This window comes from Oncorhynchus kisutch, linkage group LG17 (genome assembly GCF_002021735.2).
Source record: "Oncorhynchus kisutch isolate 150728-3 linkage group LG17, Okis_V2, whole genome shotgun sequence".
In the NCBI taxonomy this organism is placed as follows: domain Eukaryota; kingdom Metazoa; phylum Chordata; class Actinopteri; order Salmoniformes; family Salmonidae; genus Oncorhynchus; species Oncorhynchus kisutch.
Genome location: NC_034190.2, coordinates 54,196,764 through 54,210,980, shown reverse-complemented (window position 1 = coordinate 54,210,980; position 14,217 = coordinate 54,196,764). Strand labels below are relative to the sequence as shown.

The 14,217-nt window shown below is 44.6% G+C and overlaps 1 protein-coding gene across 11 annotated transcripts in view; it reads right to left on the bottom strand.

The window, feature by feature from the left end:
* Positions 1 to 14,217, bottom strand: part of LOC109907909 (agrin) — a 271,660-nt gene that overhangs the window by 27,497 nt on the left and 229,946 nt on the right. For all 11 annotated transcript variants that reach the window (XM_031794088.1, XM_031794091.1, XM_031794082.1 and 8 more), the window contains 7 exons: positions 11,707 to 12,123; positions 9,985 to 10,110; positions 8,008 to 8,135; positions 6,508 to 6,622; positions 4,820 to 4,939; positions 4,276 to 4,617; positions 2,961 to 3,153 (listed from right to left, as the gene is read on the bottom strand). In XM_031794088.1, the coding sequence (XP_031649948.1) occupies positions 2,961 to 3,153; positions 4,276 to 4,617; positions 4,820 to 4,939; positions 6,508 to 6,622; positions 8,008 to 8,135; positions 9,985 to 10,110; positions 11,707 to 12,123 (1,441 nt within the window). The remainder of the gene's footprint in view (positions 1 to 2,960; positions 3,154 to 4,275; positions 4,618 to 4,819; positions 4,940 to 6,507; positions 6,623 to 8,007; positions 8,136 to 9,984; positions 10,111 to 11,706; positions 12,124 to 14,217) is intronic.

Genomic DNA, 14,217 nt, shown 5'->3' with positions numbered 1-14,217 from the left:
CTCTATATCATCGACTGCATCCTTATGTAATACATGTATCACTAGCCACTTTAACTATGCCACTTTGTTTACATACTCATCTCATATGTATATACTGTACTCGATATCATCTACTGTATCTTGCCTATGCTGCTCTGTACCATCACTCATTCATATATCCTTATGTACATATTCTTTATCCCCTTACACTGTGTATAAGACAGTAGTTTTGGAATTGTTAGTTAGATTACTTGTTGGTTATTGCTGCACTGTCGGAACTAGAAGCACAAGTATTTCGCTACACTCGCATTAACATCTGCTAACCATGTGTATGTGACAAATAAAATTTGATTTGATTTGAACTTGGTTGAGAATGTAGGGTATTACATTTCTTTACTTTATTTTATTTATAAGCAAGTAACTGTGATCCTTAGAGCTCGATACTCATTGACATTAACATAATGTTCTATTCTCTTTAATATCAAGAAGGATTTGATTTACAGTTGCCAAGAGATGTGTGAACAGAGAGAGATTAATGTATTAACACATGTGTAAATAGAGATTTGTGTATTAATACACGTGTGCAAAGAGAGAGATTCATGTATTAATACACATTTCTGAATAGAGAGAGAGATTCATGTATTAATACACATTTCTGAATAGAGAGAGAGAGATTCATGTATTAATACACATTTCTGAATAGAGAGAGAGAGATTCATGTATTAATACACATTTCTGAATAGAGAGAGAGAGATTCATGTAGTAATACACATTTCTGAATAGAGAGAGAGAGATTCATGTAGTAATACACATTTCTGAATAGAGAGAGAGAGAGAGATTCATGTAGTAATACACATTTCTGAATAGAGAGAGAGAGATTCATGTGTTAATACACATTTCTGAATAGAGAGAGAGATTCATGTGTTAATACACATTTCTGAATAGAGAGAGAGAGATTCATGTAGTAATACACATTTCTGAATAGAGAGAGAGAGAGAGATTCATGTAGTAATACACATTTCTGAATAGAGAGAGAGAGATTCATGTAGTAATACACATTTCTGAATAGAGAGAGAGATTCATGTGTTAATACACATTTCTGAATAGAGAGAGAGAGATTTGTGTAGTAATACACATTTCTGAATAGAGAGAGAGAGATTCATGTAGTAATACACATTTCTGAATAGAGAGAGAGAGATTCATGTGTTAATACACATTTCTGAATAGAGAGAGAGAGATTCATGTATTAATACACATTTCTGAATAGAGAGAGAGATTCATGTGTTAATACACATTTCTGAATAGAGAGAGAGAGATTCATGTGTTAATACACATTTCTGAATAGAGAGAGAGATTCATGTATTAATACACATTTCTGAATAGAGAGAGAGAGATTCATGTAGTAATACACATTTCTGAATAGAGAGAGATTAATGTATTAATACACATTTCTGAATAGAGAGAGAGAGAGAGATTCATGTAGTAATACACATTTCTGAATAGAGAGAGAGAGATTCATGTATTAATACACATTTCTGAATAGAGAGAGAGAGATTAATGTATTAATACACATTTCTGAATAGAGAGAGAGAGAGAGATTCATGTAGTAATACACATTTCTGAATAGAGAGAGAGAGATTAATGTGTTAATACACATTTCTGAATAGAGAGAGAGAGATTCATGTAGTAATACACATTTCTGAATAGAGAGAGATTCATGTGTTAATACACATTTCTGAATAGAGAGAGAGATTTGTGTGTTAATACACATTTCTGAATAGAGAGAGAGATTCGTGTGTTAATAGACATTTCTGAATAGAGAGCGATTCATGTATTAATACACATTTCTGAATAGAGAGAGAGAGAGATTAATGTATTAATACACATTTCTGAATAGAGAGAGAGAGATTCATGTAGTAATACACATTTCTGAATAGAGAGAGAGATTCATGTGTTAATACACATTTCTGAATAGAGAGAGATTCATGTATTAATACACATGTGTAAATAGAGAGAGAGAGATTCATGTATTAATACACATTTCTGAATAGAGAGAGATTCATGTAGTAATACACATTTCTGAATAGAGAGAGAGATTCATGTATTAATACACATGTGTAAATAGAGAGAGAGAGATTCATGTATTAATACACATTTCTGAATAGAGAGAGAGATTCATGTGTTAATACACATTTCTGAATAGAGAGAGATTCATGTATTAATACACATGTGTAAATAGAGAGAGAGAGATTCATGTATTAATACACATTTCTGAATAGAGAGATTCATGTATTAATACACATTTCTGAATAGAGAGAGAGAGATTCATGTATTAATACACATTTCTGAATAGAGAGAGATTCATGTATTAATACACATGTGTAAATAGAGAGAGAGAGATTCATGTATTAATACACATTTCTGAATAGAGAGAGATTCATGTAGTAATACACATTTCTGAATAGAGAGAGAGATTCATGTATTAATACACATGTGTAAATAGAGAGAGAGAGATTCATGTATTAATACACATTTCTGAATAGAGAGAGAGATTCATGTGTTAATACACATTTCTGAATAGAGAGAGATTCATGTATTAATACACATTTCTGAATAGAGAGATTCATGTATTAATACACATTTCTGAATAGAGAGAGAGAGATTCATGTATTAATACACATTTCTGAATAGAGAGAGATCCATGTATTAATACCCATGTGTAAATAGAGAGATTCATGTATTAATACACATGTGTAAATAGAGATAGATTCACGTATTAATACACATGTGTAAATAGAGAGAGAGAGAGATTCATGTATTAATACACATGTGTAAATAGAGAGATTCATGTATTAATACACATGTGTAAATAGAGAGAGATTCATGTATTAATACACATTTCACTGTTTTCACATCCCTGTTAACTGAATCTCTTCCTGGTTTGTTACTTTCTGTTTCATTCCCTCCTCCCGTCAACTCACTTGAGCTCCACCTTGCCGTTGACCAGGGTGAGAGACAGGAAGTCCTTCTTGCCGTCCTGGCCGTTGAAGAGGAGGATGCCCGTCATCTCGGCGGCCCTGAATTCCATGGCGATGCGGACCGTGTGGTAAGCCTTCATGGTGTCAAAGGCCAGGTAGGACTTACCCCCGAACGACGGAATGAAGTACTTGATCACTAAGAAAACAGGGGCGATGGGAGGGTGTCACATACTGTATAAGGTGTAATGTTCGTACCATAGAGTTGGATAGAGGTAAACACGCTAACCACAAAGCCTGTGGCAGAAGCGACAATGGCAAAGATAAGGGGTGGGCCCTCTTTCCAACTCGATGGTTGGTACATGTTAAACAGTTGGAGACAAGAGCCTAGTTCAGCTATTCTGGCCCAACAAACAGACGGAAGGAGAGAACCCGTGGCTAACAGAATGTGTGCTGGTGTGTATCGTCAGGGAGGAAAATGATGACCGCATGATGACGTATTTTCGACTTTATAATCAGATTTTTGTACACACACACACACTATTATATCATCATTATCATCCTTTTCGCCAAACTCAACAGACTCCTGAGCCGCCTCTCTCCGTCTAGGGAGAATGGTGGTTGATGAAATCCTCTCATCTAATGATTTGATTGATCCAAGGGAGGCTACGGTGTTGTGCCGCAGCCGTCACTTAGCCACTCACACACACTCCGACTCAAACACACACTGATTTCTACCAACTAATCCCTATCAAAGAAATTAGGGTCAATTATGTTAAGATGCAGCTGTGTGAGGTGGTTCCTTATCAGAGACCACCAAAGGGGAGAAACGAAAGGAAAAAGCTCAGAGTGCTCTGACGGCACTCCAAGCTTGATTTTGTGGCTTGGCGCAGCAGACGCTGATTTGATATGAGTTTACTTTAGCGTTGATTGGTAAAGTGCTCAGTGGTCGCTAACCTCATTGGTTATTTAGATAGCGGGTGTAGGGGACTTTGGTAGATGCTGGATGTCTATTAAGTCAAATAGATTGGAATCTAATATAAGCTGTATGGATTTGGGTTTTGTCTTTAATGCACGGTAGGGGGTCAGTTCTAGCTCAGCACTGTCAGTTCAGGACATCAATAGGAACCTAATGTTCTCTTATGGGATTGTGTTGAACTTTATGCATTTTATCTTTTCAAAGATCATTAATGGCACTGACCCAAACTCTGAAGAGAAACTACCTAGGGTGTGTGTCTGTATGTTAGTGTGTGTGTCTGTGTGTGTGTGTCTGCGTGTGTGTGTGGGTCAAAGGAAGGAAGGAGGGGGGCTCCACACTCACGTTTCTCGCAGACGGCACCCCCTCTCCCGGCGGGGCAGATGCAGGTGAAGTCGGCACCGTCGTCCTCGCAGGTGCCCCCGTGGCGGCAGGGGTGGGAGTCGCAGGGCCGCTGGGCCTTGGTGTGGTGGGGCACAGGCCTGGTCCTGTGGAGGGGGGTGATGGTAGTAGTGGGGGCCGGGGTGGTCACTGGCGAGGGGGCGGTGGTGGTCCGGCGGCTGGTGTAAGGGCGGCGGGTGGTGCCCGGGGGACGGCTTGTGATGAAGGGGGAGGGGCTGGCGGTGGGGGTGGTGGCTGTGGCTGTTGTAGTGGTGGTTGTGGTGAAGTAGGGGAGGGAGGAGAGACCTGATGGAGAGAGAGAGACATTCAGAGAGACAACAAATGTCAAGGAGAGCGTAAACTGGACTTTTTTTATTCAACGACCAAAAAACGCCTAATCATGCCTTCATTTTATTTAATAATTTTTATAAATTTCATCTCCTTATACCACTTCATATTTGCAATTACAGTAAACAATGCAAGCCAATCCTGCAGGTGCTTGTCCTACCGTAGTTGGTGAAGCGAATGTTCTCCTCCTCTGGCTTTTTCACCATGATGGCCGTCTCCTTGGCTGCCTTCAGCTGCTTGAGCAGGGCTCCCTCGATGTCCTCCACTGTGTACCTGGTCTCTGTGGCACAACATGGGAGACAAGGCCGTTCACAACAAGACTCAACCAGGACAGCTGTTCTATGTGCTCCCATGTATTTAACTATCGCAGGGAGAGCACACCTGATTCCATTTGTCAACTAATCATCAGGCCCTTGATTAATGAATAAGGTGAGGCTAAAACAGAACTATGAAACGTCTCGTCCCAGAGGAAAGGTTTGAGAAAGACTGAACAAGCAGGCAGAGCAATATCCTAAAACATAGAAAATGAATTCCCCTCTCCTTAGCTCATAACAGCAAATTTATAAGAGAGCGATCGAGGTCGCTATGATACAACAACACACCCAGGGGATCAGTTGTCCTCCAACCGTCCAACAAGGTTCCACTGAGGTTCAGATTAATCGTTCTCATAATGTTTTCCACAGATGGCTGTTTTAACTGGCCAGAGCAGAGCGCCTTTATGGCATCGTCTCCTGTGCGAATGTAAAAGACGCTGAGCGAAGCCCGTAAAAAGAGAAGAGGAGGGCGAGATTTGTATCTGATAAAATCTGGTAAAAACAGTACTCACTAACAGTACTCTGGGGGGAGGGGCTGAAATGAAGCCAGCTCCAAATATACAACGCCACCAAGCTCACTCTGAGGATTTGGTTGGTGTTGATGTCGTTTTGTTAGTTTTGTCCCTTTTGGCTCTGACAATAACAAATATATCCCCCCTCCGGATAAAAGAAAAAGGAAAATAACAAAGCCAAGGTTTAAAATTACAAAGCCAAGGTGCTTTGTAAAATGTAATGACTTTCAGTGTTGTTGTAACGCGTAGCAATTATGTTAGTGAGGGAGAAATTAATTTGGTATCAAAGGAAAAATAACTATTGAGGGGAAATGATCATTTTGACACTTTCCATAAAGACCGCAGCCTAACCAGTAACAAAAGTGTCACTAACATTATATATGATGGCATACTATGTGATTATTGAAAAAGGGATTTAGGAACAGTCTTTTTTAAAGAATGTGTACCATTAGCCATAACAGTACATTTGCCATACAGTAAACAAGTGTGTTTTATCACAGTTGGTGTCAATTCCATTTGAATTCAGTCAATTCAGGAAGTAAACTGAAATTCCAAAAGGAATTTTCCTCAATAATTTCTTGCAGAAAATGTTTGATTTGAAGTCTCCAGGTGTATTATGATGGTGGCCCCATGTACTTACCACAAACGCCTCATTTGCAAAGTTTGCTGTATTGTACAGTGCTCTCTGTTATTATTATTTTTGTATGGGCATTAGCACAGTATATATCATCCCAATTTTAGCTCCAAGACGGCAGCAATAAAAAAAAGTGTAAAAAAAAAGTTGATTGTGCTGATTTATTGGCACATTGAACCATGTCATGCGCCTTAGTTTAAGAATGAATAGTGCTGGAAAAGATGAATGAATAGTGCTGGAAAAGATTAATGAATAGTGCTGGAAAAGATGAATGAATAGTGCTGGAAAAGATGACATCATATCTGAATTCCTTTTATGCACCTTCGCCACTGAAGCCAACTCTTCTTCTTACCACGATTTTTCCCAAAACTGTCCTGTCCTGTGTTACCTGAGTCAAAGTGGGCCTCGACGAAGGCCAAGATGGAGTTGCTGGGAGCCAGGCTGCGGACGCGGACACTCATGAAGTCTTTCTGCACCTCTGACTTCCGGAACAACTCGTTCAGCTGAGCCAGGGGGGAAGAGACACACATGGATTAGTACACATTTTGCAAAGGAGAACTAAATCAAGCATTTCTTATTGGACAAGTTCAGGTAGTCTGTTTCAGTACGTATATTCCTTTTTGTGCCAAATAAATACCCAGCAATAATCAATGAGCGAGGTGATAACCTCTGTGCAGAGGCTCGTTCAATTTCAGTGCAGTGAACTCATTCTCCAGAAGAATGGGGAAGACTATATCTACATCACAAATGGGGCTCTACACTGACCCCTACAGGCCCTGGTCAAAAGTAATGCACTATTAGAGAGTAGGGTGCTATTTGGGATGCACCTATGTCAGTGGATAGGTCTACAACTGTGTAGAACCCCATTGGGCCTAGTCTGGGTGCACAAATTGACATTTAACTGGAGCTGGAGAATAATTAAATGAACATGTTATTTTTCAGAGACAGTTGTAAATGTCAGTTAAGCGTGATGCACGCTGGCTGCTGATTGGTTTAGCTTCCGATTCACACTGTGTGTGTGTGTGTGTGTGCGTGCTTTCGGTGCCTGACCTGAGGTCTAAATCATTGTCAGGAAGGAAATAGCTCAACTGTATACAATCCACATGGCTTCCCTACTAACCAGAGAATAACATTCATAATGTATCTCACTCGACCGACTCAAGTTGATACCTTAAGGGAGACATACGGTACTGTACCAAGTGCCTGACCTCATTTGAATCAGTGCTTATCGCTACTAACCCACACGTCAAATGATCTTGAAGTGTACACTTAGTTCTGCTGTTCTCTTCCTCCTCTGTTCACTCAACATTGCTCGTACGGGGGTGAGAGACAACACTCCCACTCCACTTCTTTCCAAACTCTATTCCATTATCCATAATAGCATGCTGGAATTATTGCACAGGGGGCCCCTGCTGTGTGGAGGATGGAACTGCAGGCAGTGTGGCAAAGCCAATCTGTGTCTACATTCAGTGTGTGTGCGTGTGTGTGCCCAGACAAGCCAGGTCTCTCAAAATCCCCCCACCGGCACACTGACCCAGACACATGGCCACTTCTCCCCCTCTCTAGTTTTCACCTTAGGTGATATCCACACACAGTCTCTACCAGACACACACAGAGGGCTAGAGGGGGCATTGTGTCGCTATCTAATGCCACAACTGGCCCCTGTGAGGAGTACGATGCACACACACACAGACACACAGTGTTGTGAGGCGGTAGATTAGGCCTCGGCGGGGGCCAGTGATACCAATACAACAGCTGGCATGCTGTTGGAGGCGAGTAGCATACATGCACGCGCACAGCCCTAGCTTTGACAAAGTACACTTTCTCGACAGACTGACGATGAACCACTGAATGTAGCCTATCTATGGCTCCTAGTGCTGCTACTCACGGCACTCTCGATGCTCCTGGCCGTCTCCCCAAACAGCTCAGACTTGGGATCCTCCATCTCTGGGGTGTAGAAGACCTCCTGGCCCTCCACCTGGTCTAGGTGCAGGAAGCCGCTGAACCTCATGGTGGCTGGCAGGAAATGGTGTCACATGTTACAAAAACACTACTTCCCGTGCCTAAAAGGCATGCGGTGCCTCCAACCACCCGCCCTCAGCTTCAGACAGTGACCGTTTGGGGTAGTGCCAGTCCGGGGTTAGTGATGGAGTGTGTGTGCATATGTGGGAAGGAGGGTTAGTGTGGTCGTTGTTGATTGGTTGGTTGGTTGGGTGGGTGGGTGGGGCTGTAGGGAGTTGGGGTGGAGCCTGTGACTGGCCACGGTGAAAGTGGAAAGTGTGGATTGTGGGATATGGAGGAGTGAAAGAAGAAGGGAAGAGGAGGAGGAGGAAAAGCGGAAGTGGACTGGAGTTTACCAGACCGAGACTCGTCCCAAAAGTTGGCAGAGGCACGGAGGACTGAGTAGAGAGAGATCAGTTAGACAGACAACACACATAGTTAAAATGAAGAAACTGTTCAAAGTCCCTGGCTTCGGCAAAGACATTCCCCCATTTGCCCTTAAACATCCCCATTCCCTGTTCAAAACCCATCAACCCCCTATGGCCTCTCGCTTCTGTTCCGCCAACACAGTGCCAGCGACACCGAAGACAACGTGAAGGAGAAGAGTATAATAAAGCATAAAGGAAGAGAGAAGGAGAGGGGGAGGCACTGATGCTGAGGTTTCATGCCGTGGATCGCCGAACAAATTGCCCAAATCAATCATGGTGCCTTGCTCGGAGTTTGCCTGGGAAAAAGGGGAGAGCACTTGTATGATTATCGTGACAGATAGCCATAATTGTCTCCTAATGTCGCCAAACCTGTGACTGACATAGGCTGGTTAAAATTGCATGATAACAATGATAAGGACTTGTTTTGGTCGCACATCGGTTCAATTCTAACGGGGCGGCTATCGACAAGGAGCAAATGGGGGAGGTTTGGATGGGAAGGAGATAGAAGACGGGAGGAGAGAGATAGATCAGATCTAGAAGACAAACATCAGACGAGCAGGATCCGTGACGGACGAAGAGAGGGATAACTATCAGATCACTTTGAACTGTGAAAGTTACAAGGCCTCATCGAAGTTTAACTCGCCTCTTGCAACTTGCATTGGAAGTGTAGTATTACATGGGAAAACATGCACATTTCATTCAAATATATAAAACTTAGCATAACATACAGTACTACACTTTTCAGATGGTTAAATGATGTGGCAACAAACTATTAGTATGTCACTATGTCCAACAGTGCACCACTACAATTTCTCCACACCTTCTGATAACTTCATATCGCCCGATAAACGCTGTCATCTAAGGCTTCAGACGACAGGTGTTAGCGACTAGCGGTTAGTTCTTCTCAGAGAGATCACTGACACTTTGTCAATACAGGAGGAAGATACAGCGAGACGCTCCGCTGATAGATATTGCACCTGGCTGGTCGCCACAGACTTGTCATTCCCATCCTAATGACTGTGATATCTGGGTTGACAGGCCTACCCCGGGAGGAGAAATAGGTCCGGCGTATTGATTAAGGCACGAGACGCTCTATTATTGGTAACAGTTTGGCTGAATGAGCTATCGATCGATTATGGGTGGGTGTGACATCATCATTAGCACCTTGCCACAGCCGACACACAAGGATATTCACGATGCGTTTCATCATTCGTGATGTGCCGGGCTGCAAATGTGGTTTGACATGGACGGTAGTGACTATTTACGTTGCCGTTTGCGTGGCGAGAGTGAAGCAACGCAGCTCCAGATTCAATATGAGCATATTGTTTCATATTCAAAATGGGTGCCTACTTACGGAGTTGAAGAAGGGGGGTGGGGAGGTCGGGGAGGGGAGCGGGAGGAGGGGAGAAAAGGAGGGAGGTTTTGGGGTTACTTACGGGGGCAATTGGCTCCCTCAGGGCTGCTGGAGGCCGTCTTGCCGTCGGGACAGCAGCCGAAGGGAGTGTTGTCACACGACGAGCGATCTTCCGCCGTGGGGATAGTGGTGGCCGCAGCTGTGGGGTCTGGGGACGAGATGATTCATAATGCTTAATAACACTTCACAACGGTTCATAACAATTAATCACACCCTCTTAACCCCAGCCTCAAATAGCTGCATCTGGAGCTCATCTGCATAAGGTGAACCCTCCTGTAGTGGCTACATAATAGTGTGCAGACCGTAATAATGGCACTAAGTACTTTGTGACAAGGGCAGGTAAATAAATAACCACAGAAACAGCTAATCTCTTCCACTGATTGGGCGATCGCTATCGCTAACTTTCTACTGATTGGGCGATGGCTATCTCCAAGTCTTTGTCCCAGAGAACATTGCATTTGCTGTAAATCTAGGAGTACCCTGGCTGTCTCCAACGGGGTAAAGTGGCTACTCTCACAGTACGTGAGGTAATGACCTGCAACCGTTTCTCTCTTACGGGGCTCGGTGTTCTCTGAGGAGCAGCTTTACGGTCACCCCGAGATTAGAAATGATCGCAGAGCAAAGAACCACGGCTCACTGAATAAGTCGTAAAGACGTCAGGCTGTCTCTTCAACGACTCTCGCTGTCACCCCCGAGAGCAAAACCCGAAGCCGCCGGGACAGCCGCTGCGTCCCTGGAGAAACGGCTGTGGAAAAGGAGTTGGAGGGATGGAGGAGGTTAGAATCTACGGGGCATCTTTACGGGCACGGCGATTAAGTTGTGGGGGGTGTGAGGGTGCTACGGCTCAGAGACTATGCATTGCGTCACTGAGAGCCATGGAACTGGCTAACAAACATCCACCCACCGCAAACCCTCCCCCCAATCACACACACATAGACTTAGACACACATGCACACACACAAACAGGAGACCCAGGTCTCCTTGGCAGACAGGCCATGGGCACTCCGGTCCACTGCTGACAAGAGAATAAATCTGCAAGGGGGGTAAGCGACTGAGGAAGTGCAGAGGCTTGTGTTCCATCAATTCAGGAGTGTCACAGCACGCTGTTGGGCGACTGAGGGGTCACAGAGCTTTGGAATGGTAAAAAAAAACGGATTGTAAAGGGTTCGTCTAGCAGTCTCTGAAGTGTGGTGCATTGTGGAGTGGTTTAGCTATAAGGCCAGAATGCGGTAGAGGGATTTTAGTGTGTAGAAAGAGAGTCGTGTTTCCGTATCAGTATGTAGCAATGACAAGGTAAGAGATATTCTTATCAAGCTAACAACTCAGGCTTGAAACAATCCCCCGACATAAGCCAATAACCTCATCAGCTTTTCTGTTTTCCAATTCTCCAAAATCAGTTACGTGGTGAGAGAAACATTTCAAATGTGAAAATAGCTTGATATTTTGAAAGAATGGAGGATACCGTGACAACAGTCTTGGGTTTAGAATGCATTCTGGTATTCCTCTGCCTAACATTTTGGATTAGTCCTAACTGAAAGCAAAGGACACTTTGAAAATGCACACCTCTATGATGGTCGTATAATATCAGATAGTGACCTGTTTAAATGTTTTATGATGTAGCAATGAGACATATCAAACCGTGAGTCAGGTCAAAGGCCCATATTCAACCCTATCCTCCCACTCAGACCTCTGACCTCCAGCAGAGCAGCATTATGGGTAATGAAGTGAAAGAGCTTTGATTTACCAACAGGCTCCTCTCCGCTCGCCTCCAGAACTCCGAAGGCGCTACCTTCTTCCTCATTCTCCTCCTCTTCCGCCACCTGGTCGTCTCCGCTGGGCTCGCCGCTCCCTGAGTCTTCAAAGGCGGTAGGGGAGGAGCCAGGGCTGGTGTGGCCAGGCAGGTGGGGGGTGGTGGAGTGAGGTGGGTGGCGGGGGGTGGTGACGGGGCGGTTGGTGGTGAGCACGCTCTCCGTGGCCATGGGGGGTGGCAAGGCTTCCACGAAAGAGGCCGGGAGCCCCATTTGATCATCGTCCCAGGGAGAGAGTGATGCACCGTAGTGCGGCGACGTGAGCCTGACGTGGGCGGTGGAGGGGGTGGTGGCGGCGGCGTGGGAGGCGGGGGGGTAAGGAGTGGATCGGCCGGCCGGCTCTATGATGCTTTCTGCATGGGGAAGGAAGGGGAGGAGAGGAAGCAAGGAATGGATGAATGGGTAAGCAACGATGGAAATGCTTTGTTTCTTTCTGGCCTTATAGCCCCCATGTACACCTTCAACCCCCCACCCTCTCCATGTTTTTAAACGTTGTACCCTTTATGGTTCAGTCTGAGCACCCAATACTGATCGACATACAGGAAGCATAGGCCAGTCTCATTGCAATATGGAATATACACTGAGTAAACCAAACATTAGGAACACCTTCCTAAAACTGAGTTTTACCTAAGTCCTTCACACCACCGCATCCTGTTGAATTCAAATGCACTGCAGTCTGCTTGTGTACAGAGAAGAATAACTTGGCCTATATAGGGTTAAGCTGCACTGCAGTTGCACTGGCGTGCGCGTGCGTGTGTGTGTGTGTGTGTGTGTGTTTGTGAGTGTGTATATGTGCCAGTGTTGGTGTCTGTGAGTATGAATTATGTATCCATATCCACATGTTGCCCTCCTGTAGTGGAGCTTTAATCACAGACAGCCAGGGCCTCTGGTGATGAATGATTGATATAAATGGGGCAGAAAAAGCAGGATTTTACTTTGGCTTCAAAGACTACAGACTCGGCTCACAGCCGCACAAGCATCCGTCAACTCCGCCGCGTCAGGCAGCCTTGTCAACACAGTCGCACACACCATCTGAAAAAACACTACGAAACCCTTTCCCTGCCGTCAGCAGAGAGAGGGACCCGCTTTAAAAAATTTTTTAGCTGTGACCGCCATTACCCATGCAAGGCTTTGGTACAAAGACAAACATTTCTCGGCTAGAACCGATACAAAACATCCCCAGGGAGAGAGGTGAGTCGAGAGCTGGCGGGGATTGAGACACTATGAAGTGTAGCTGCTTGGATGACAGCGAGCCAACCAGGCATAACGATACTGACGCTCCTACCCCATCCCTTGTGTGTGGAGGGGGAAAAGAAAAACCTCATTTGAAATCGGCTAACATTATGAGTAGGATTTAATTGCACACTAATAATCTCTTATTTGATCGGCAATTACGTTGTGAAGTGTGAAATGTGATACCTTGACGAAGCGCTGGATATTATCAGCCAGGCACCCCGCTATCTTCCACCCTGCTAGGCTCCAGAGGAGAGGAGGCAGAGGAGCCAGCCTGGAGAGATACAGTATGTCAGCTTAGCCCTGAGAGTGCAGCAGCGATTGCTATTGCCGTGAGCGAGGCGGTGGCACATTTTTGCTTTTCCTCTTGGCTACACCTGTCACTCATGTGCCAAGCCTTGCGTCTGGCGGCACCAGGGGAGCGGGTGTCTGGGAACCGGCATCCGTTGGCGGCAAATGCACCAGGATGGGTGGGTAAAAAAAAAGAAAGAAAGATGGGAAGAACAACTGGCAGAGTAGTCAGTTCGGTGGAAGCTTTCCTTAATCAGGTTTAACGCTCCATTTGCAGGCAGTTTTATCGGCGGGCGGGCGGGAGAAAAATCATTGTCATCTTCACTTGTCTGGGCTGTGTAGTTATCTTTGAAAGGCGGTTATTAAGATTGTTTGCAGTGTCTGCCATGATCAGTGGGGAGGAGGAATCTGATATTGGAATGTCGAGAGGAAATGGAAGAGGGAGAAAAACAGGGGCGGAGGGGGAGAAAGAGAACACGAAAGAGACCGAGACAGGAACAGAGGAAATAAGTCAAACAAGTTAAGAAGAAGTGATGAGGGAAAGTATGAGGAGAGAGAAAGAGAGAGAGAGAGAGAGAGAGAGAGAGAGAGAGAGAGAGAGAGAGAGAGAGAGAAAAGACAAATTAATCTGGGAAAATGGGAGGATTGATTTCCCAGATTCCCAGATTAATTAGTATTTTCTCTCTCTCTCTCTCTCTCTCTCTCTCTCTCTCTCTCTCCTCATACTTTCCCTCATCACTTCTTCTTAACTTGTTCGACTTATTTCCTCTGTTCCTGTCTCGGTCTCTTTCGTGTTCTCTTTCTCCCCCTCCGCCCCTGTTTAAGACAAGAGAACCCTGACTAACATTCAGGCAGAAAACTGAAGATGCCATATGCTTGTGTTCACTGCCAATTTGCCGCAAAAGTAGAGGTGATGACACCAT